This window comes from Stomoxys calcitrans, chromosome 3 (assembly GCF_963082655.1).
Source record: "Stomoxys calcitrans chromosome 3, idStoCalc2.1, whole genome shotgun sequence".
Taxonomy (NCBI): domain Eukaryota; kingdom Metazoa; phylum Arthropoda; class Insecta; order Diptera; family Muscidae; genus Stomoxys; species Stomoxys calcitrans.
This window is the reverse complement of record NC_081554.1, coordinates 73,766,471-73,789,495: the sequence shown is the minus strand read 5'-3', so window position 1 is coordinate 73,789,495 and position 23,025 is coordinate 73,766,471. Positions and strand designations below refer to the sequence as shown.

The 23,025-nt window shown below is 39.0% G+C and overlaps 2 protein-coding genes across 2 annotated transcripts in view; both read left to right on the top strand.

Moving 5' to 3' along the window:
• The first annotated feature begins 7,218 nt into the window (after positions 1 to 7,218).
• Positions 7,219 to 23,025, top strand: part of LOC106091981 (protein starmaker) — a 368,113-nt gene continuing 352,306 nt past the window's right edge. Inside the window, exon 1 of the mRNA XM_059365946.1 lies at positions 7,219 to 7,222. The gene's annotated coding sequence lies outside the window, so the exon portion shown is untranslated. The remainder of the gene's footprint in view (positions 7,223 to 23,025) is intronic.
• Positions 16,162 to 22,557, top strand: LOC106093688 (FAS-associated factor 2). Its single transcript, XM_013260808.2, has 6 exons — positions 16,162 to 16,404; positions 16,500 to 16,687; positions 21,049 to 21,328; positions 21,387 to 22,018; positions 22,091 to 22,234; positions 22,306 to 22,557. The coding sequence occupies exons 2-6, from the start codon at positions 16,565 to 16,567 to the stop codon at positions 22,495 to 22,497; spliced, it is 1,371 nt and encodes a 456-aa protein (XP_013116262.1). The 5' UTR covers positions 16,162 to 16,404; positions 16,500 to 16,564; the 3' UTR covers positions 22,498 to 22,557.

Here is a 23,025-nt window from a genome sequence, read left to right as displayed (position 1 = left end):
TTATGCTTTTTACAAAATGTAGCATTTGTTTATTACAAACGTTTATTACAAAACGTCGGATTTCTCTCCGAATCTCTGAAAACTAGTGATAAACAAAATCTTGTTTGATCTCAGCAGGGATTTCGTGAAAATGATAGCATATGCGGACGATGTCGTACTACTGATACGAGGCAAATTTTTGTTGACAATCAGCGACTTGGAAAGGTCGCCGACGAGATGGGCTACGAGAAATGAATTGAGAACCCAGGAAAGATAGAGCTGGTCCTGTTCAATCTGAGATATAAGTTGCAGGTTTTTAGACTTCCGTCGATCCAGACGATCTTCGCAAATAGCTCCAAGATGGAGTCAGGGAATGGATTGGGGGTCTACTACGAGGCACATAACATCGGCTTGTCGATGAGACTGCTAAGCGGGTGTTCCTTTTTTCCTGCAAAAGTATGTGCCATACCTTTACAGTCTGCGAAACTCAAGGACAGACTCTCCTGTAATTTCTTGTTTTTTTTTCACATACTTATTTTGCACTTTTCCTCTTGACCCACACTTTTTTTCACTAAGGTATCACAATGGATCAGACTAGGCTCCGAGTGTACTCACCTTTTCATAGTGGGCAATCTTTTTAACCTAAACCTAAACCATTAACAATAAATTGTAAAAAATTACACATAGAAATCGTAAAATAGGACTAGAAGTTTTCTAAATACACATATTTAGTTTTGAAATTTGTTCAAACTTCAATTTTTATCAGCTGGCACGAAAACGAAACGTAAATTAAGTTTTTACTGATTTCTACTTTCCGGTTACGGTGGACAGACGTTCGGTAATCGTTTGCGAGCGTTTTCATAAGATAAAACAAAACAGCTAACACGTTTTCCTTCATTTACGGTATGTAACGCTAAAGGCCGACCCTCTCCTCCCAATATAAACAACACCAAGCTGTCATGTAGGATGACTGAGAACATATTTTACACAAATGGAAGGATGTGTCAGAGGGCAATCCCCCTCCCCCCATCCTACCCAAAACAAAAAGGAATTAAAAATAATACATGAAGGTCGATCAGGATAGAATAGGACAGCAATAAAAGGTCTTTGGTAATAGAATACACTTTTTACCCTCAAATGGAGATAAACACAGAAAATACCTCCGGATCTTCAAAAATGTGCTTCCCAAGTGGTAGCTTTGAAATATGATTTTGAAAGTTAATGTGGATCTTAAAGAGACCTGTTACCCTGAAAAATGCTTAAAGAAAAACCATTTTTCAAAAAGCCACTTTATAGTGCAGCAAAGCGCACAGGGCCAGCTAGTTTTAAATTTTTTTTTTTTTTGAATTTTTGTTTTTAGAAAATGTTTATTGTAATTGTTTATATATATAAAAAAAAAATTGTAGTTGACACATACTGTTTAATTGCTTGCATGTACATGGGACATAGTATATTGAGGTCCAAATTATGTTCCTTTGTGTGAACATAATGGACATAATTCAACTTACCCAGTACAACTTTATAAAAAAAAATATTCAACTTTAATAAATATCAAAATATATAAATAAAAAACACACAAAAATATAAATTTCATTGAATTCGCCTGTGGTTTGAACCCGGATCACCTGCGTGCCAATCTGAAACACTTCCACTAGACCACAGATTTTACACACAACTGTCAAAAATACAACAACAATAGCGCATTTCATAGTGGAAGAATACAGACGAATCATCATAGCATCAACATATACATTGCTATAGCAGCAATAGAGAACTGCTTAACATGAGCCCAGCCACCACCAGAAATTACAGCTAATGCTAAACCAACTGAACACAGCAGAAAACATGTATATGCCTATGTTATGTGCAGCGTTGCCGTTTTGGACTTTTTCTACCAAATTTCGTGGGATTTACTTTCAATTGTAAGGGTTGGGACGGATGGACGGTCCATTTCGATTTTCGTAGATTTTTAGAGAAACTGTATTTTTATACTCACCACCATAGGATAGGGCTATACATGTATTTAGACATTCCGTTTGCAACACGTCCAAATATCCATTTGAGACCCGAGAAAACAACGTTTATATATTTTGATCGTCGTCAAAATCTTACACGATTTAACGATGGCCCCGTGTCTGTTCGTCCGTTTGTGTGTCAGTCTGTATAATCACGATACAGTTTCCAAAAATTGGGATATTGATCTGAAATTTTGCACAGATACATATTTTTTCCATTCGTAGGTTAAGTTCTTGAGTGGACCAAATCTGACTATATTTGAAAATTGCTGCCATATAGACCGATCTACCGATTTAGGGTCTTAATCACATAACAGACGCATTTGTTTTTGTATTATTGTAGCTTAAATTTAGAACAATGAGTTGCAATAGGCCCCCAGACAGTCGGACCGAATATGGTCAATATCGAACTATACTTAAATAAAGCTGTCAAAAAAACCAATCTGCTGATTTTAGGCTTTGAACCCATTGAAGGGGCATTTTCCCCCGATCGGGAAGATCGGATCATAATTGGATATATATGGCACTTAGACCAATCTTCCGATTCTTCTTGAGCCTATAGAAAGTGCATTTTAAACCGATTTCACTGGAATGTGGAAGAGTGAATTTTAATAGACCTATCGAGTATCGTTGCATCATACCCCTATAAGGTTATGGGCTCATAAAAACCTCTGTTATTACCTAAAATTGACAAAATTTTGAATAGTGGTCCCCACAACATCCTAACCTGATAGAGATCAATATCCCGGAAAAAAGTTTTTGTGTTCTTAAACGTTAATAACATTCTGATAAAATGTGTTCATAAAACATGTTTAACCCCACTACCATAGGAAGGGGGTATACTAATCTCGTCATTCCGGTTGTAACACCTCGAAATATTTGTCTTACAACCCCATAAAGTACATATATTCTTGATCGTCTCGACGTTATGAGTCGATCTAGCCGTGTCCGTCCGTCCGTATGTGGAAATCACTAAAGCGGTCGACCGCGTGACTTCTTGAGCTCCTAGAAGATGTAATTATTAACCGATTGGGCTACATTTTGCACGTAGGGTTCTTTAATGACTTCCAACAATCGTGATAAGTATGGTCTAAATCGGTCTATAACCTGATATAGGTGCCATTTAAAACGATCTCCTAATTTGATTTCTTGATTCCAATTTCAATTTCCTGGGAGCCGCAAATTTTGTCCGATTTGGCTTAAATTGTGTACGAATGTGTTCTTTTATAACTATCAGTCACTGTGTCAAGTACAAATCGGTTTATAATCTGATAAAGCTCCCACATATGTTGCGGCGCCCGCCTAAGTCCGACCGTGGACAAGAAAAAAAAGAAAGAAAAAAAAAAGAATTTTGCGTGGAAGGCCCTTTAGATGAGGCCTTCGCACCTGCGTGGCGGCCTCGTAACCACGATATTTCTCCAGCTCTCGATTGCTTTGCATGCTGGAGGATCTGCAGGGACCTTTGGACATATCGTATGGCTGGTCAGTGCCCACAAGAACCAACCATGTCAATTATATGCGTTTTGTGCAAAGCAACCCCCCTCATCTTTAATTGATAATGTTGCCGCTTGTATGAAGAAGAGGGGGAATTGCAATTTTTATTGGTAAGCTAACCCCCCCTCCCCATTGTTAGTTTATCTTTCATTTGTATGTTGATGTTTGGAGGAGGGGAGGTTGCATGTGTTGATTTTTGTCTTGCAGTGTGGCGGGGAAGCCTCCTTTGGAGGAAGGTTTTTGTGTGATGTCCAGATGAATGATCCAAATGTTCTGGCGCATTGACTGTCTGTGAGAGATTCTTTGTGGAGAAAACTTTCCATTTAAAAATGTAAGGTCGCCCCCATGCTTATTTCTTACAGATAGCCATTCCGTCAGAACATCCCAAAAAGCCTGAAAAGAGAAGGGAAAAGAGATTAATAGCGTGGAATTTAATGGAAAATCGGAAAGGAATTAGAGAACGTGGTGTGTCCACCACAATGAAATGAACTTATGTTTTGTTGTTTTTGACATGTTGGCAGAATTGCCTGGTTTGCGTTGCCAACTACCTCAGGGCTGGATAGATGACGGTAGTAGAAGTAGTGGAGAGGCATAGTGGCGCAATTCATTCATAAAGATATTTGTATAACAATAATAATTTTTTTTGAAGCGAAATGGATGAGTAAGATGACTAGTAGGTATGAGAAAAGGACGTATGAAGAAACATAGATGGCTCCGCGAATAAAGTATGGCGTTTATTGGAAGTTTATTGGATGCATGAGCATAGCGTCACTATAAAAGAGAGAGAAGTCTGCTTGGCGTTTCAAAGTGTTGTATTTCGCTGTGCTGTGCATAACCAAAGGTTCATTAAGGCGGTTATATATTTTGAAACAAGTGTATCAAATGTGCTAGTTAACGTGAATAAAAAGGTTGGATAGATTATATTTGGTTTTTTTTAGAAAGTATGACTTAATATTCGTTTTTTTGTTTTGAAACAGAAAAAGATCTATGTTTTTTTTTTGTGTCCTAACCTTCCCCAGTATTTATATATGCTACAAGATTTTATGAAAAGTAAGTGGCAGAAAGAGTGTATAGAATCATAAAAATGTCAGATGTAATATGAGTATTAATAATTACTAGGTTCCAACACCTTCGTGGGAATAGAAATTTTGTCCACAGGTTGGTGCGTCGACAATAGAATCCTGCAGAAGGAAGGCGGGATTGCAAAAGAAAGGCAGCACAGCAAGACACGAATATCACAGCAACACATAAACGGAGATTGCCAGTAAAGTAAATGCTGAGGTTAAGGTAGGACAAATTTTTGTTCTTTATTTGATCGGTAGATCCAGCAAAGAATTTTTGACAATAAAAGGCGGTGCGGTAACCATCAAAATAATACAGTTCAAATAAGCATACAGTCCAATATAGTCGACATCGCCACCTATCGCCCACGGGCAGTGGACACCAGAAGCGAACAGGTCCCACATACATACATCTATTGCCCCCTTGTGGGATATCGAAGAGAACAGATTAATATACATAGGCCGGATGTGCACATGATTGCTACATTCCATTTATGCCCCAAAACCAATCAACCTTTGTGTCGTTTTATATTATTTATATTGTTTTTTTTTGTCTTATGTAGTAGCGTTTGATATTTTTTTTATTTTTTTTTTTATCTGACTTTATATTATTTATATTACTATTTATTTAATTTAATTTTTTTGTTTTTTTTTATCTAGGCTTAATCTAACGTTTTTTTTTTACAAAGTAGTTTTTTTTTGACAAAATATCGAATTTGTGATAGGGTCTACAAAGAAATTTCCATCAGAGTAAAGTAAAAGTTCCGGGTAGAAAAATAGAAACTGCCCCAAAACTAATCTAAGAGAGCTCCCTTAGTTAGGTTTACATTTATTTTTTTCTTGTTTTGTGCAAGCCTTGCAAAATAATAGGCAGGAAAACTTTGTAGGTCTTACTTCGTTATACACTGACTTTTGATTTGTTTTGTAACAATCGTGTTACATTTTTTCACCGAAACATTCGTTTTGAGATTATAGATTAGACAAACCATTTTTTTTATTTATACATTTGAAGATTAACGCAGGATCAGTTATTTTGAATCATTGCATGTTTAAAACAAATTAATGTTGTAGGTGTTAGTATTAGTAAAATTATAATAAATATGATTAATGTTTGAATTTGAAGGCGATGAGTGTAATGATGTGCTAAAAGGATCCCCTCGGGGCAGGTAAGTGCGGGATGGATGTTGTGATGTAGGCGGGTTTATGGGGCCACCGAAATCGATGATCCGGGAACTGGTTGGCCATGGAAGGGAGGGCGACTGGGACAATCCATCTGGTCTCCAACCTATAGGAACGTGTAAATGATAGTAGAGTAACGTTAATGGATGTTCTGGAATTACTTTTTTTTTATTGGTACGTACCTCGGACGGAGATGACGGGATGGGACCACTCCTGGGATATACCGTGCTAGCCGATAGTTATTCTCCTGTCGCATAGGAGGCATCCGTAACAATATGGCGCCCAAACGAAAGAGGCCCGGCATTTCATTGCCGTGGCGATTACCATCATGTGTGAACACCTAGACACAGGAAATAGACCATTAATATTTTGAAATAGCCCGACTTTGAAATTTGGATTTGAAGTTTAGAACTTCGGAAGTTTGGCAACCTATCTGGTTGACGTCAGATGTAGTTGTGCCAAAATTCGAAAATTCGAAACTGAAAGGAAAAATGGAAAAGGTTAATGCAAACTGGATGATGTTGTGGCGTACCTATCAGATGAATGATGCGGAACAAGCACACATTAGCCAGATAGGCAGTGGAAATAGTTTCAGTTTGGATTTAAAGTGACCAAATGTTGGAATAACGATTTGATAACCGCTCTAGATAATGATGTTAGAGGACTGTAGTATCAAGGGTTAGATTATGACATTTGAAGGGGTCGGTTGAAAGACCCAAGATAAGGCACTTACTTTGCATGTTGATTTGTTTTTAGATTTGATTATACACGTTCCAGAAGGTTGCTCGAATGAGAGTCAGAATTACAAACATACCGCACACATCACATCCCTCGCATACCGCCCCATACATATATCTGAAAGAGAAGTGAATATTGATATACTATAAGGAAACGATTTTTTTATTCATCGATATATAATTTTTTTTATAAAACGAATTTTCATTACAACTCTTGTTTAGTTGATAGACATATTAAGGCCAGACTGACACAAAGGCTAAAGTTTTGTGTTAATTATATTATGAGCATAGAGACTCGCTCGCGGTCTAAGAAACGTAGTCGACCTGAGACATTTGATCTAGATAGGTCCAGACAATATATTGCCGAGAAGAAACGAAAGGATAGTAGGGAAATGGAACAGCAGAATACTCCGAAGAACAATTCCGTAAGGGACATGTCACAGACCATTAATACCGCGTCGTCCGGCCTGAATCAGAACGCTAGGGAGGAGGTGAGGTCGGAGGTCCAAAGAGGGCCAGGCGTCTCCGCGAATGCAGAAGGTGGGTCCACGGTACTACATAGGGCTCTCGAGAATAGAGTTCAGGTAGTTCAGAACGAAATAGGGGATATTAGAAGAACCCTGGGGGATCTGGCCAGAGCGATTGAGAGTCTAACCGCCAATACTACCAGCAATATGATGCCGAATTCCAGTTCGAATATGAATCAAATGGATGTAGCTAGACCAGTAGTGACACCACCTGCAGTAGAAATACCAATGGCTGACAATGTCAGTGGCGTCCAAAAGGAGAGTTCAGTTCCACGTAATGGGTATCTAGGTGCAAGTCTGGATAGAGATAGAATGAGGATTAGAATCGATAAACTAGGGTTAGTATTCGATGGTACATCGAGAGGCTTAGGGGTCGAAGATTTCGTATATCGTTTGGAACATTACCAGAGGCAGTACGCAATTCCATGGGAAGAGGTTATTAGGGACTTTCCCTTGGTCGTAACAGGTCCAGCCGAATCTTGGTACTGGTTGTTCCAGAAGACCCATAGATTTCACGACTGGCAGGAACTTAAACATTGCCTCCTTAGCCAATACCAGTCTTCGCGGTCTAATTTTGAAATTCTAACCGATCTAGCCCAAAGAAAACAACAATTGAATGAGTCCATCGACGTATTTTTCCACATTATGGGTCAAATGAGGGCCAAATTAATACAGCCTGTCTCTGAATACGATATGATAAAGATAATGAAAAAGAATGTCAAAGAAAGTATTGGTCGTATAGTTTATCCGATTCAAGTGTCATCCATGGAGCAATTGCGAATCGAGTGCAATGAGGCAGAAAGGAATTTTCCTAGAAGGGATGTTAGGAACATGCCACCACCCAATCGCCCAATTAGACAGATAAATGAGTTATGTCATGAACCGCCAGAGTACTTATCTGAGACAGAATATGAGAGTATTGACTATAATGAAGTGGCAGCATTTCAGACGAATAGGCAGTCAGCAATTTCTTGCTGGAATTGCAGGCAAGCTGGCCACGGCTTTAGAGATTGTGATTCGACTGTGAGGAGTTTATTTTGTTATAAATGTGGGAAACCAGGTTTTACTACTCCCAAATGTCCCGTCTGTCAGCAGGGAAACCCCAACAAGGGCGTGGATCTAGCAGGGGAGCCACGTCCGCGCGAGAACCCCAAAGCACAGTAATAATGTTAAGGTCACAACTGGCCCAACGGCCGATTCCGAATAGGGGATGCTTAACGACTGAGGGAGGTTTTGATAACTTCAACCCTGACCTTCGTCACTACTTACCATTGGAGATAAGGCAAGACCATTATAATGAATGTCGCTCCAGAATTTTTAATGAGAATCCCGATCCGAGAAAGGTGCCAAAGGTTCGTCAGAAATTCGCTAGAAAGAGAAAGGAGATTAAAAACGTTATTGAATCGATTAGAAGAGCTGGTCTAAACGAGGACCCTAGAATGTTCGCCGAGGTTGAACTTCAAGGAGTCAGAATTAGAGGGCTACTTGACAGTGGGGCTTCGGTGAGCGTTCTAGGAAAAGGATGCCGAGAGTTGGTAGAGTCCCTAAACTGCGATATTAGAACCATATTTTCGAACGTCAGAACAGCCAGCGGACATGAGCACCGTATTTTGGGAAGTATTAGGGTCAATATAAGATATAAGGAACTAGTTAAGGAATTAGAATTATACTTATGCCCGGATTTGGAGCAGGCGCTTTATCTAGGAATGGATTTCTGGAAATTATTTAATATAGCCCCTGAATTGTTAGAAATAAATGAAATTAATATGGAACAACTCCAAAAGGAATTTGCTAATGAGAAAGTCGAGCATAAGTTAAATCCCCATGAATTAGACGAAGAACAGAAAATGCAACTGCAGGCTGTAATAAAGAGTTTTGACACCTTTGAGGAAAAGGGCTTAGGTGTAACTAGTTTGGAGAAACACTCAATAAAGTTGATAGAAGGTGCGGTTCCTGTAAAGGATCGCCATTATCCATTATCTCCAGCTGTCCAGTCCATAGTTTATGAGGAAATAGACAATATGTTAAGGCTCAATGTTATTGAAGAAAGTGAGAGCCCCTGGAGCCACAGAACCACTGTCGTCAGGAAGCCAGGCAAGAATAGGTTCTGTTTGGATGCAAGAAAGTTAAATAAATTAACCATTAAGGATGCATATCCGCTCCAGAATATAGATGGCATTTTGAGCCGGATAGACGAGACGCATTACATTAGCAGTGTCGATCTTAAATATGCCTTTTGGCAGATCGAGTTAGATGAGGAAAGTAAGCCTTACACAGCGTTTACTGTACCCGGACGGCCATTATATCAATTTAGGGTAATGCCGTTTGGGTTATGTAATGCCGCTCAACGTCTTTGTAGGCTTATGGACCGTGTAATTCCGCAAAGGCTAAAAGAGAATGTTTTTATATATCTGGATGACCTGTTGGTGATATCTAGCGATTTTCAAGAGCACTTACGATTATTAGGCGAAGTAGCCAAGTGTCTCAGCCAGGCCAATCTGACTATAGGACTCAAGAAATCACATTTTTGTTTTAAGGAACTAAAGTACTTAGGATTCATTATTGGAAATGGAATGTTAAAGACAGATCCTGATAAAGTACAAGCTATAAGATTGATAAGGATCCCGAAGAGTCCAAGAGAGGTGAGAAGCTTCTTAGGCACGGCCGGCTGGTACCGCCGATTCATAAAGGACTTCGCATCGATATCCGCTCCTCTTACAGATACCTTGAAGAAGTCTTGTAAGTTCACCATGGGAGAAAAGGCGATTGCGGCATTTGAAAAGTTGAAAAAGGCCCTGACGTCGGCCCCGGTATTGAGACACCCCGATTTCACAAGGCGTTTCTACATCCAATGCGACGCATCTGATTATGGAACCGGGGCGGTTTTATTTCAATTGGATGACAGCAACGAAGAACACCCCATCGCTTTCTACTCTCAAAAACTTAACTCTTGTCAGCGAAACTATAGCGTGACCGAAAAGGAATGTTTGGCTGCCGTGATGGCCGTGAAGAAATTCCGGCCTTATGTTGAGATGATGCCATTTACGGTAATTACGGATCACGCTAGTTTAAAATGGCTTATGAGTTTGAAGGACTTGAGTGGTAGATTGGCTAGGTGGTCTCTTCAGTTGCAGGTCTTCGATTTTGAGATCGTACACCGTAATGGATCTGACAATATTGTTGCTGATATGCTATCTAGGTCTCCTATAGATGTGAACATAGAGGAGCTCACTAGAGAAGACTTCCTGGATTTTGAGACATGTGAATTTGAAGGGGAAGAGTACCTGGCACTTATAGAGGACGTGATGAAGGACAATGATAGACTACCTGATATAAAAGTGAAAGATGGGCTGGTATTTAAGAAGACGGTATTTGAGCAAGAGTTGGATGAAGTTTTATGTTGGAAGTTATGGATACCGCCCGCGTTGACACATGTCATCATTGAAAAGGCACACAACGCCCATACCGCAGCTCATGGAGGCGTAGCGAAGACTTTGGAGAGGGTCAAGCGATTCTTTTATTGGCCAAGGATGTCTACCCAAGTCAGACAATTCATAAAAAATTGTCAAGTATGCCAGGAGACGAAGCCTAGCAATCGACATATGATGCCTGAGATGGGTCAGGAAGTACAGACTGATAGGCCATTCCAGAAGATATACATGGATTTTCTGGGGAAATATCCCCGCTCGAGGAACGGCAACGCATATATATTTATCGTTGTGGATCACTTCACCAAATTTACATTTTTGAAGGCGATGCGAGAAGCCACAACCGCAAATGTTGTAACCTTTTTGGCGAATGAGATATTTCATAAATTTGGTGTACCTGAAGTGATCCACAGCGATAACGGTGCGCAATTTACCTCGAGGAGTTTTCAGGATATGGTTCAGGCATACGGGATAACCCATATGAAGACTGCGGTATATTCACCTCAGTCGAACGCCTCAGAGCGGGTGAACCAATCTGTAATTTCGGCCATAAGGGCATATCTTGACGAGGATCACCGTGACTGGGACATGTATCTCTCGGAGATCGAATGTGCCCTCAGAACCTCAGTTCATTCGGCGACGGGCTTCACACCATTCTTCGCACTATTTGGTTTCCATATGTACACGAATGGCGCGGACTACAGATTGGCTCGAAGGCTCCGGTCATTGACGGATCACGAAATTCAAGGAATAGATGGAACGGCGAAGATGGAGGCGATAAGGGAGAAGATTAAGATAAATATGCATAATGCTTATCAGAGAAGTTCCGCAAGGTATAATCAGAGAGCTCGTGTGGTTAAATTTGTACCGGGGCAGGAGGTTTATAGGCGGAATGTGGTCTTATCCGATTTTTCGAAGAACAAAAATTCGAAATTTTGTAGGAAATTTCTTAAATGCCGTATAGTCAAGCCTGTAGGGAACCACATGTACGAACTGGAGACAATGCAGGGAAGGAAGATTGGCGTTTATCACGTTAAAGATATCAAAGTTTAGTGCAGTATAAATTTAGAGTCTGTGATTTATACCAGTGCAATATTAGGATAAGAATACAATTTTACTTCATTTTTGTTTGTGTTCGTTCTAATATTAAGTCTGAATTTATGGTGCAATACTTTTTGGTATCTGTGATATCGAGTACTTGTTGTTTTTTTTTTGTTTCCATTATACATTCCTGTTTGATTATACACGCTTTTTAATTATACACCCCTTTTGATTATACACCCTTTTTAATTATACACCCCTCTTAATAATACACCGTTTCCGGTTATGCATTTTTTTTCATTATGAGCTATTTTTGAATGTAAACTATTTGTACTTCTTACACCCTTTCTGATTGTACTCAGCCCCCCCCCGACACGCTGTATGTGAATGTGTACCTTGCGGATACTATACCCCATTCAGACTGACTACTCCTATGGTATTTTGTATACTTTAGTTCAGATTTGTTTACGACTAGGAAATGTATGCATGCCGGCCGTACCTGAATAGATCCTGGATGGACTTTGGAGAGTATCCGAGTCAGGCGCATCTGGAACGAGAGAGAGACACACAGAGTGACCATTTTTTTTGTATGAGATTGGCATTTACTTCCCTAATATCCGTATACTCGGTACGGGACTCAGGTACCAAGGCCCGGCTTTATATCTCAGGGCATGGGTGTTCCCCACGTACGATAGGAGATTTTCTACTATATCGCTAGGTGATTATACCGCACACCCGCCCTGTAATCGTAGACTCTACAGCCCTGGTGTTTTGTTGCGGCGCCCGCCTAAGTCCGACCGTGGACAAGAAAAAAAAGAAAGAAAAAAAAAAGAATTTTGCGTGGAAGGCCCTTTAGATGAGGCCTTCGCACCTGCGTGGCGGCCTCGTAACCACGATATTTCTCCAGCTCTCGATTGCTTTGCATGCTGGAGGATCTGCAGGGACCTTTGGACATATCGTATGGCTGGTCAGTGCCCACAAGAACCAACCATGTCAATTATATGCGTTTTGTGCAAAGCAACCCCCCTCATCTTTAATTGATAATGTTGCCGCTTGTATGAAGAAGAGGGGGAATTGCAATTTTTATTGGTAAGCTAACCCCCCCTCCCCATTGTTAGTTTATCTTTCATTTGTATGTTGATGTTTGGAGGAGGGGAGGTTGCATGTGTTGATTTTTGTCTTGCAGTGTGGCGGGGAAGCCTCCTTTGGAGGAAGGTTTTTGTGTGATGTCCAGATGAATGATCCAAATGTTCTGGCGCATTGACTGTCTGTGAGAGATTCTTTGTGGAGAAAACTTTCCATTTAAAAATGTAAGGTCGCCCCCATGCTTATTTCTTACAGATAGCCATTCCGTCAGAACATCCCAAAAAGCCTGAAAAGAGAAGGGAAAAGAGATTAATAGCGTGGAATTTAATGGAAAATCGGAAAGGAATTAGAGAACGTGGTGTGTCCACCACAATGAAATGAACTTATGTTTTGTTGTTTTTGACATGTTGGCAGAATTGCCTGGTTTGCGTTGCCAACTACCTCAGGGCTGGATAGATGACGGTAGTAGAAGTAGTGGAGAGGCATAGTGGCGCAATTCATTCATAAAGATATTTGTATAACAATAATAATTTTTTTTGAAGCGAAATGGATGAGTAAGATGACTAGTAGGTATGAGAAAAGGACGTATGAAGAAACATAGATGGCTCCGCGAATAAAGTATGGCGTTTATTGGAAGTTTATTGGATGCATGAGCATAGCGTCACTATAAAAGAGAGAGAAGTCTGCTTGGCGTTTCAAAGTGTTGTATTTCGCTGTGCTGTGCATAACCAAAGGTTCATTAAGGCGGTTATATATTTTGAAACAAGTGTATCAAATGTGCTAGTTAACGTGAATAAAAAGGTTGGATAGATTATATTTGGTTTTTTTTAGAAAGTATGACTTAATATTCGTTTTTTTGTTTTGAAACAGAAAAAGATCTATGTTTTTTTTTTGTGTCCTAACCTTCCCCAGTATTTATATATGCTACAAGATTTTATGAAAAGTAAGTGGCAGAAAGAGTGTATAGAATCATAAAAATGTCAGATGTAATATGAGTATTAATAATTACTAGGTTCCAACACCTTCGTGGGAATAGAAATTTTGTCCACAGGTTGGTGCGTCGACAATAGAATCCTGCAGAAGGAAGGCGGGATTGCAAAAGAAAGGCAGCACAGCAAGACACGAATATCACAGCAACACATAAACGGAGATTGCCAGTAAAGTAAATGCTGAGGTTAAGGTAGGACAAATTTTTGTTCTTTATTTGATCGGTAGATCCAGCAAAGAATTTTTGACAATAAAAGGCGGTGCGGTAACCATCAAAATAATACAGTTCAAATAAGCATACAGTCCAATATAGTCGACATCGCCACCTATCGCCCACGGGCAGTGGACACCAGAAGCGAACAGGTCCCACATACATACATCTATTGCCCCCTTGTGGGATATCGAAGAGAACAGATTAATATACATAGGCCGGATGTGCACATGATTGCTACATTCCATTTATGCCCCAAAACCAATCAACCTTTGTGTCGTTTTATATTATTTATATTGTTTTTTTTTGTCTTATGTAGTAGCGTTTGATATTTTTTTTATTTTTTTTTTTATCTGACTTTATATTATTTATATTACTATTTATTTAATTTAATTTTTTTGTTTTTTTTTATCTAGGCTTAATCTAACGTTTTTTTTTTACAAAGTAGTTTTTTTTTGACAAAATATCGAATTTGTGATAGGGTCTACAAAGAAATTTCCATCAGAGTAAAGTAAAAGTTCCGGGTAGAAAAATAGAAACTGCCCCAAAACTAATCTAAGAGAGCTCCCTTAGTTAGGTTTACATTTATTTTTTTCTTGTTTTGTGCAAGCCTTGCAAAATAATAGGCAGGAAAACTTTGTAGGTCTTACTTCGTTATACACTGACTTTTGATTTGTTTTGTAACAATCGTGTTACATTTTTTCACCGAAACATTCGTTTTGAGATTATAGATTAGACAAACCATTTTTTTTATTTATACATTTGAAGATTAACGCAGGATCAGTTATTTTGAATCATTGCATGTTTAAAACAAATTAATGTTGTAGGTGTTAGTATTAGTAAAATTATAATAAATATGATTAATGTTTGAATTTGAAGGCGATGAGTGTAATGATGTGCTAAAAGGATCCCCTCGGGGCAGGTAAGTGCGGGATGGATGTTGTGATGTAGGCGGGTTTATGGGGCCACCGAAATCGATGATCCGGGAACTGGTTGGCCATGGAAGGGAGGGCGACTGGGACAATCCATCTGGTCTCCAACCTATAGGAACGTGTAAATGATAGTAGAGTAACGTTAATGGATGTTCTGGAATTACTTTTTTTTTATTGGTACGTACCTCGGACGGAGATGACGGGATGGGACCACTCCTGGGATATACCGTGCTAGCCGATAGTTATTCTCCTGTCGCATAGGAGGCATCCGTAACACATAAACCGATTTTCTGATATGTTATCTTGAGCACCTGGAAGCTGTATATTTTTCCGATTTGGCTTAAATTTTGCACGTGATGTTCTGTTACGACTTTCAATAACTGTGCCAGATATGATCCAAATCGGTCTATAACCTGATACAGCTTCCATATAAGCCGATCTCTCCGTTGTATTTTGATTGAGTTTACAATTTTGGTCGGATGGGAGGAAATTTGGTAGGTTTTTTTGAAAAATTTTGGTCGGAAAGATTTTTTTGTTGTGGCAACGCTGGACATATTCAACAACAAGGGACCCTTTTAAGGATCTATTACACGTCATGTGGTTGACTTATGATATGTCAAATTTGGCACATGTTGAGTTGTACATGTCGTGTGATACAAATGAAACTAACATATGAAAATCATTTTCCAAAATAGCACAGGTAATTTTTTTCGGTTAGAGCGTGCTCTATTCCTTTTAACAAAAACATAAACAAATCAGCTGTTTTTTTTTGTTAGTCAATCGAATAAAAGCAACCGCAAATTAAATTGTTTTTAAAAATTTTATGATTCAACCAGCTTTCTCGCGACTTTAACAATTATTACGCATAAAAAAAATCAGCTTTTGCTCAAATTTTAAAGGTTATGTCATACGAAAATAACATACAGGTGTGATAGCAAAAATGATGAATCGTATGTAATTTAACAATTTTGACAAACATTTTCAATTATATGTGCATACAAAAAGTGACATGACATAAGACATCTACATGCCGTGTAATAGCGCCTTAAGCTTGACATATGTTGTCTAATTTTCGTGCGCTAAAGACATATTAACCCTGGTGCGAAATTTTCGGCCGTAGCCAAACATTTATGTCGCCACTGAAAAATAGTTGTGTAGAATACAATATGGCGACAAACATCAATTTATAATTTTTGGTCTAATTTTAATCATTATTGGTTAAAAAATCATAATTATCATAAAAGTGTGGAAGATGGCAAAATTTGTTAACAGGAGGTTTAATTCCACAATAAATTAATGTTCAGGTTAGCTACACGAACTTTAGTTTTTCTACGAGAACCCGCCTTTACCTCTGAAAATCGAGCCTTTAAAATTTATTGCTACACGCCCCCAACTATCCGATTATAAGTTTTTTTTATCCACTGAAAGTTGTCTTCGACTTTTCGATTTTTTAGACCAAAAATCGATTAGTCGAAAATCCCTATAATCGAACCCTATTTTTTACATTCATTTTTATATCAAGATCCATGCAAAATATTTTGCATATTTTGCAACGAAAGTTGATACTATTTGAATTATACTAGTAGCTATGCCAACAAATATTTATGGCCTATAAAAGTTAGTTGTAAAATCCAGAAGAAATTCTACGAAACTGCCTCAAAAGTGAAGTCGGACGGTCTGGTGGCCAGAATTAGCAGAAATCTAAAGGAGAAAAAAAGACCTAAACAGTATGTAGACTTTTGTATTTTTTGTTTTCATTAACAGTAACATCTTTATTTATGAAATATTTTAATTATTCGTATGTTTTACATAAACTACATAGTCATACATCTGGAGCTCTGCAAGAAAACAAACAGGCACACACACACACACACTCATTCTCACATAATGATGGAAGACGGACTTACCAATGAACAGACGGAGAAGGTCTTGCAGCTGCAAGATCTAACTGGCATTGAAGATATGAGTGTGTGTCGAGACGTTTTGATAAGACACCAATGGGATTTAGAGGTAAGTAGGTGTAGGAAGTTTAAGATGTGTAAGGTATTAATAATTAGGGTATGCAAAATGTTGAATGAAGGGAAATAGTTACAAAGATAGAATTATGAAATAAGGAAAGATATTCTTATAAATTTAAAAATTATTTATTAAGTGGTGTGTGTTCAAATATGCTGAATCACATTTTCAGCTAAATAAAAATGTGTCTGCATTATAGATTCAATACGCTTATCAAAGTTTATTTTTGTCACAGGAAAACTAACGTTATTTTTACCATGTCATTTTTCTGTTTCAATGTATCACTTATAGCCACTTAATAACTGTGAAGTATTGAAATACTAAATTTAAAATACATTTCCCATGGAAATTCCACTAAGGAGCAGGGGGATGCTTTTCTCATATCAATGAGTGCAGTCTGATTAAAGTTTAAGTTCAATGATAAGGGGCCTCATTTTTTATGCCGACTCCGAACGGCGAGTCGTATAGCGACAGCACTTGGTAGAGAAGTCTCAACATGGCAGGATACCTCACAAATATAGTCAGCATTGGTAAGGGGATAACCACCAACGAAAATTTTTTTTTGTTCACGCCGGGGTTTGAGCGTAGTCGTTCGGCGTCATAGGTGCCGAGTACGAACGGCGAGCTGCATAGCGAAACCACTAGGTAGAGAAGCTTCAACTTGGCAGGATACCTCACAAATATAGTGTTTGAGCAAAGGCGTTCGGCGTCATAGGTGGACATGCTAACCTCTGCGCCACGGTGGCCTCTGAATATCGAAATAGAGTGAAATATTGTGGAGGAATCCGCTTATAAGTTAGGTAGGATAAGCAGAACTGTTGACTTATTCGTATAGTTGCTGGGCCACATTCATAAAGTTGACATTCAGCATTTGCTGTATTGTCTTGAAAGAGGCGCTCTTAAAGAGGTTGCCTACGCTGACGACATATCTATTGTGTTAAGCCAAAGTTTCCCGGTACTCTTACAGATATACATTAGCAAGCCCTAAGTACGACAGCGAAGTGGGCTACCGAAAGTAGTTTGGCGTTAATCCTTGTAAGTCAGAAGCTGTTCTTTTCAGCAGGAGATACATGCAAGGTACTTTAGCACCTGTCGGGTATCAGATAATTTTCCATTTACTAAATGTATAAAATCCTTGCTAAACAGGAAATTTGGTAAGGCAACTACTCATATAATGTGCACCTGCAATTGGGATATTGACAAATCTTGGTGGCCTAAACCGCATGCCATGTATTGGTTGTTGGACCTTTTATTGTTGTTGTTCTAGCCACATTTTTCTGTTGATCCATAGGTGAGCAAGCTCGTTCCGGTCCATAGGATCGATCGCCGCGGGAACGTTATGGCCATTTGGTTATTTCAAGGTGTCAAAACAACTCTCCTTTCATATCGAGCATCATATGCACTCAGTATTTATGCAACAGCCGGGCCGCCCGGGCTTTCACTGAGACTCTCCGCTCCATACCGCTGATTGTCCGCGACTGCCGTTGCAGCTACTCCGTACAAAGCATCCCACTATCCGCAACCTGTGGACGCGCCCGGAAGCTCATAGCCAAGCTTCTGCAATGAACACCGCCCGGCACCACACAAGCTGGAACATTGAAGTCCGATCAGGCTCTTGCACAAATACTAAGTGCCAATGATGTTCGATATGACAAGGCGAGTTATTGGCGCCTTTAAATAACCAATAGCCACCCTGTACCCACAGCGATCGGTCCTTTGGAATAAGCTTTCTTACCTACAGGAGTTTGACGAGGATCGCCACCACTACATGAAAATGTGGGTACAACAACAACAACCACTAATTCTTCGAGATAGGTCTCGAAGGTCAACGAAGGGACCTCTCCACCATTTGCTATCGTTGGCTAGAACAAATGTCTAACCCATTTTGTCCCAACGTAGCGTCTCTAAACCCCAACACAATGGATTAGTTTCCCCCACTCTAAGGCTAATTTGGGGTCCGCGAACAAAACTTAGATATACATGGAGTATAGCATTCAGCGCCTCCTTTAGGGTGCTGATGCTTGCCTCCGTCGGATAAAGACATTATGGTATACCCTACCATTTCGATCGACATTCATAGAGCATAGCTGCTCAAAACCTGATGCCAGACCAAACATCCATAGGAGACAATCAGCCAAAGCACCGCAGTACACATTCACTGTACTGTCTCCGGTTTAAGAACACAACAGGAACTCTATAGGTGTTTCGACAGCAGAAAAGCGCATTCAGTATCCGTTTGACCCTCTTTACGATGTTCCTTCGCCAATTAGTTATTGTTGTTGTTGTTGTTATAGCAGTATGTTGTACACTGAGGCGGCAACCATTGCCAATGACAGACTTCATCGGGTCATTGGCGCGTACAATAGATTTGGCAAAATCTCTATCGATATTATATTTTATTTTATATTTTTGTCTGTATATTGATTGATATTTTTCCTATCGAGTGTATCGGCAAAGTTCAAAATAAGCGATTCGAAGCTGAATGTAAGATAGGGCGAAAATTTTGTACAACGATTTCTCTCGTGCCTTCCAACTGATTTTATTAAATTTGGTTTTATTCAGTCTCGGCATTGGTAGTGCTTCTATATATATATATCGATCACCTGATTCTACTTCTCATTTTCGTTTGAAATATAGGTGATGGGAAATTAACGATAGTATCGATATTTATTTTTAGAAATATCGAAAATATGGAATGTTACGATTATCGATAGTTTGCCAGCTCTAGCGTACAACCGGCTGCCATGCGATTGTCTCCAATTAAGTCTCCGGTTGCAGTACCAATATGTCAAAACTACGTTTATTTTTACAAATTTTCCAATTCTAGCTCTTTCCATTTCCTGTAGTCAAGGAAAAGCCTTTTAGTATTATTTTGATCTTGTTGGTACCAAAAGGTTCAAAGTTCACAAATTTCCTTTAGTTACCTAATATATATTTCCTTAATCCTAATCTGTAAACAAAGTACTATATGGTACCAATTAAAGCACTAAAAGGAAGTTTTTTTTTTCTTCTATTTGGTACGACTTTTTTCTACCTACCCTGTTTTTACAAGACTAAGATAATTTTTACCAAATCGCATAATTCTAGCTATCTCCTTTCGTTTGTACGTTCCCCCACTTTCCAGTACTATTTTTATACCCTCATCATTTCGCAACAAAAATTATTTTAGATAAATTTCGAAATTCAAGCTCTATCCGTTCACCCTCTGTGAAGCTAACTGATTGCTTACTAAAGGGTGATTTTTTTGAGGTTAGGATTTTCATGCATTAGTATTTGACAGATCACGTGGGATTTCAGACATGGTGTCAAAGAGAAAGATGCTCAGTATGCTTTGACATTTCATCATGAATAGACTTACTAACGAGCAACGCTTGCAAATCATTGAATTTTATTACCAAAATCAGTGTTCGGTTCGAAATGTGTTCAAATTTTGACAAATTTTGTTCAGCGATGAGGCTCATTTCTGGTTGAATGGCTACGTAAATAAGCAAAATTGCCGCATTTGGAGTGAAGAGCAACCAGAAGCCGTTCAAGAACTGCCCATGCATCCCGAAAAATGCACTGTTCGGTGTGGTTTGTACGCTGGTGGAATCATTGGACCGTATTTTTTCAAAGATGCTGTTGGACGCAACGTTACGGTGAATGAACACATTTCGAACCGAACACTGATTTTGGTAATAAAATTCAATGATTTGCAAGCGTTGCTCGTTAGTAAGTCTATTCATGATGAAATGTCAAAGCATACTGAGCATCTTTCTCTTTGACACCATGTCTGAAATCCCACGTGATCTGTCAAATACTAATGCATGAAAATCCTAACCTCAAAAAAATCACCCTTTAATTTGTGCTTTTTGGTTCCAAAATGTACGGATTTCGAAAATGTCATCTACAAACACTCATCTACAGTGTCAAATTCAGAGCTCTACCTCAATGTATAAAGAAAGTTCCGAATGGTACCAATTTCGGCACTGAACCTCCTTTTTTTCATACTTCGCGTAAGATTTTTGAACATTTTTATCTTCGTAGCCTATAATTCAGAGACCCCTTCAATTTGACTCCAACTTCGAGCTCGTAGCCCTTTGCGTTCGCGCTGGGCAAACATTTACCACTTCGTTCTATTTTATACTTTTTAATACCTAAACGTACGAATATAAACAAATCCATTTCTGATTCCGCTTCTATGACCCCAACCAACATTCGTACTAACATTCATGATTCTAGCTTTAGATATTTGGTCTGGGCGTTGATCAGTCAGTCAGTAACACAGCAGGATATATCACCCCTCTTTATTCCTAAAGTAAATTGTAACCAATGGATTTAAATTTAGTTTTAATGATTCATAACGCATATTTCAGGTTGCGGTACAAGAACAAATGAATATACGTGAAGGAAGGCCATCGTCGTTTGTTGGTTCGCGGGATGTGCGAGCGCCCGCAGTTATAAATGATCGCTTCTTGCAACAGGTATTCTCCGCCCATATGCCGGGAGGGCGAATGTCGAGAAGTGGGGGCGCTGGACCCATGCCGCGTAGTATAACCGGCATTATAGGTTATATTCTTAATATGGTGTTTCAATACTGTTATTCTACAATATCAAGCATTTTGGGTGCTTTCTTTGGGGGGAATGAGGAGAGAAGTAAGTTAATCCTTCAAGCCTTAAAGACGAAAATCTAATTCTATTGCATTGCTAACAGTTGTCACAGATCCCTTGGGTGATGTAATGAGTTTTATACAAGCCTATAATGAGCGATATTCCGAGCATCCGGTCTTTTACCAGGGAACCTATGCCCAGGCATTGAACGATGCTAAACAGGAATTACGTTTCTTGCTAGTGTACCTGCATAAGGATCCAGCAAAGTATCGTGACGTAGACTCATTCTGCAGCCAGACACTGGCTAATCGTAGCGTAATAGATTTCATAAATCGCAATACATTATTTTGGGGCTGTGATGTATCATCGCCAGAGGGCTATCGTGTCTCGCACTCGATTAGTGCTCGTTCATTTCCCATTATGGTTCTGATAGCGTTAAGGGCTAATCGCATGGTCATCATGGGTCGTTTTGAGGGTGATTGTACGGCGGAGGAATTGGTAAATCGTTTGCAAACTGTGATTAATGCCAACGATGTTTGGCTAAGTCAGGCTAGGGCCGATCGCCTAGAACGCAATTTGACACAGACCCTGCGCCAGCAACAGGACGAAGCCTATCGTCAAAGCTTACGAGCCGATGAGGAAAAGGAACGACTTCGTGAATTGGAGAGGGAAAGAGAGAGAGAAGCAGAAGAGGCTTTAGAAAGGCAAAGACAAGAAGCCGAGCTACGCAAAGAGGTAAGACAAGGCCAACATTTAGGCAGTAAAATACCTATTGAAGCAAAAGCTGACTACTTTGCTTCATTGCAGGAAATTGTGCAGTTAAAGATAGATTTGGCTCAACAAGTACCCTCTGAACCACCCGCCGATGCTCCCAATGCAATAAGTGTAGTCTTTAAACTGCCAAACGGTGCACGCATTGAACGTAGATTTTTTCATACAAATACATTGCTAGTAAGTTTTCTTCTTGTTTTTCGGTGTTTGAAAACAAAATTATTATTTTTTATTTTGTATACTTGCCATAGGATGTTTCCAATTACCTATTTTGTCATCCCTCAACACCTGATGAGTTTGAAATTACAACGAATTTCCCCAAAAGGGTGTTATATTCAAAATCATATGAGATTGCTGCTGATCCTGCCACAACAGCGAAGACTTTAAGGGAAGTTGGTTTAACAAATCGAGAGGTACTATTTGTTAATGATCTGGAAGCGTAATATAAATACATTGTATTGTGATGTATAAATAAAAAATGGTGATTTTTCATATACATAGAATATTCAATACTTTCCAAAACAACAACAAAAACAGCAGCAAATTGTTATAAAAATACATACTAATATTAAAAAAAGGGAAAACATCGGCTACTATTGAATGTATGTAACTTAAAAACATTTTGTACCCACACCCAATTTTCCATTCAAAATGAAGTTACCTATTTATCCATTGGCGAAGAATCGAAAATAGAATTCCTAATTTGTTAATATTTTTTTTTTGTATTCATACCTTTTTTATATATCTCTCTCTCTATCATGTTTGTTTTTATTTACTTAATCATCTTTACCCTTTTTTGGCTAATTTTTTAAGCAAGCACATTGCTGGAAAATATAAAGAAACAAGTAAAAGCGTGCTAAGTTCGGCCGGGCCGAGTCTTATATACCCTCCACCATGGATCGCATTTGTCGAGTTCTTTTCCCGGCATCTCTTCTTAGGCAAAAAAGGATATAAGAAAAGAGTTGCTCTGC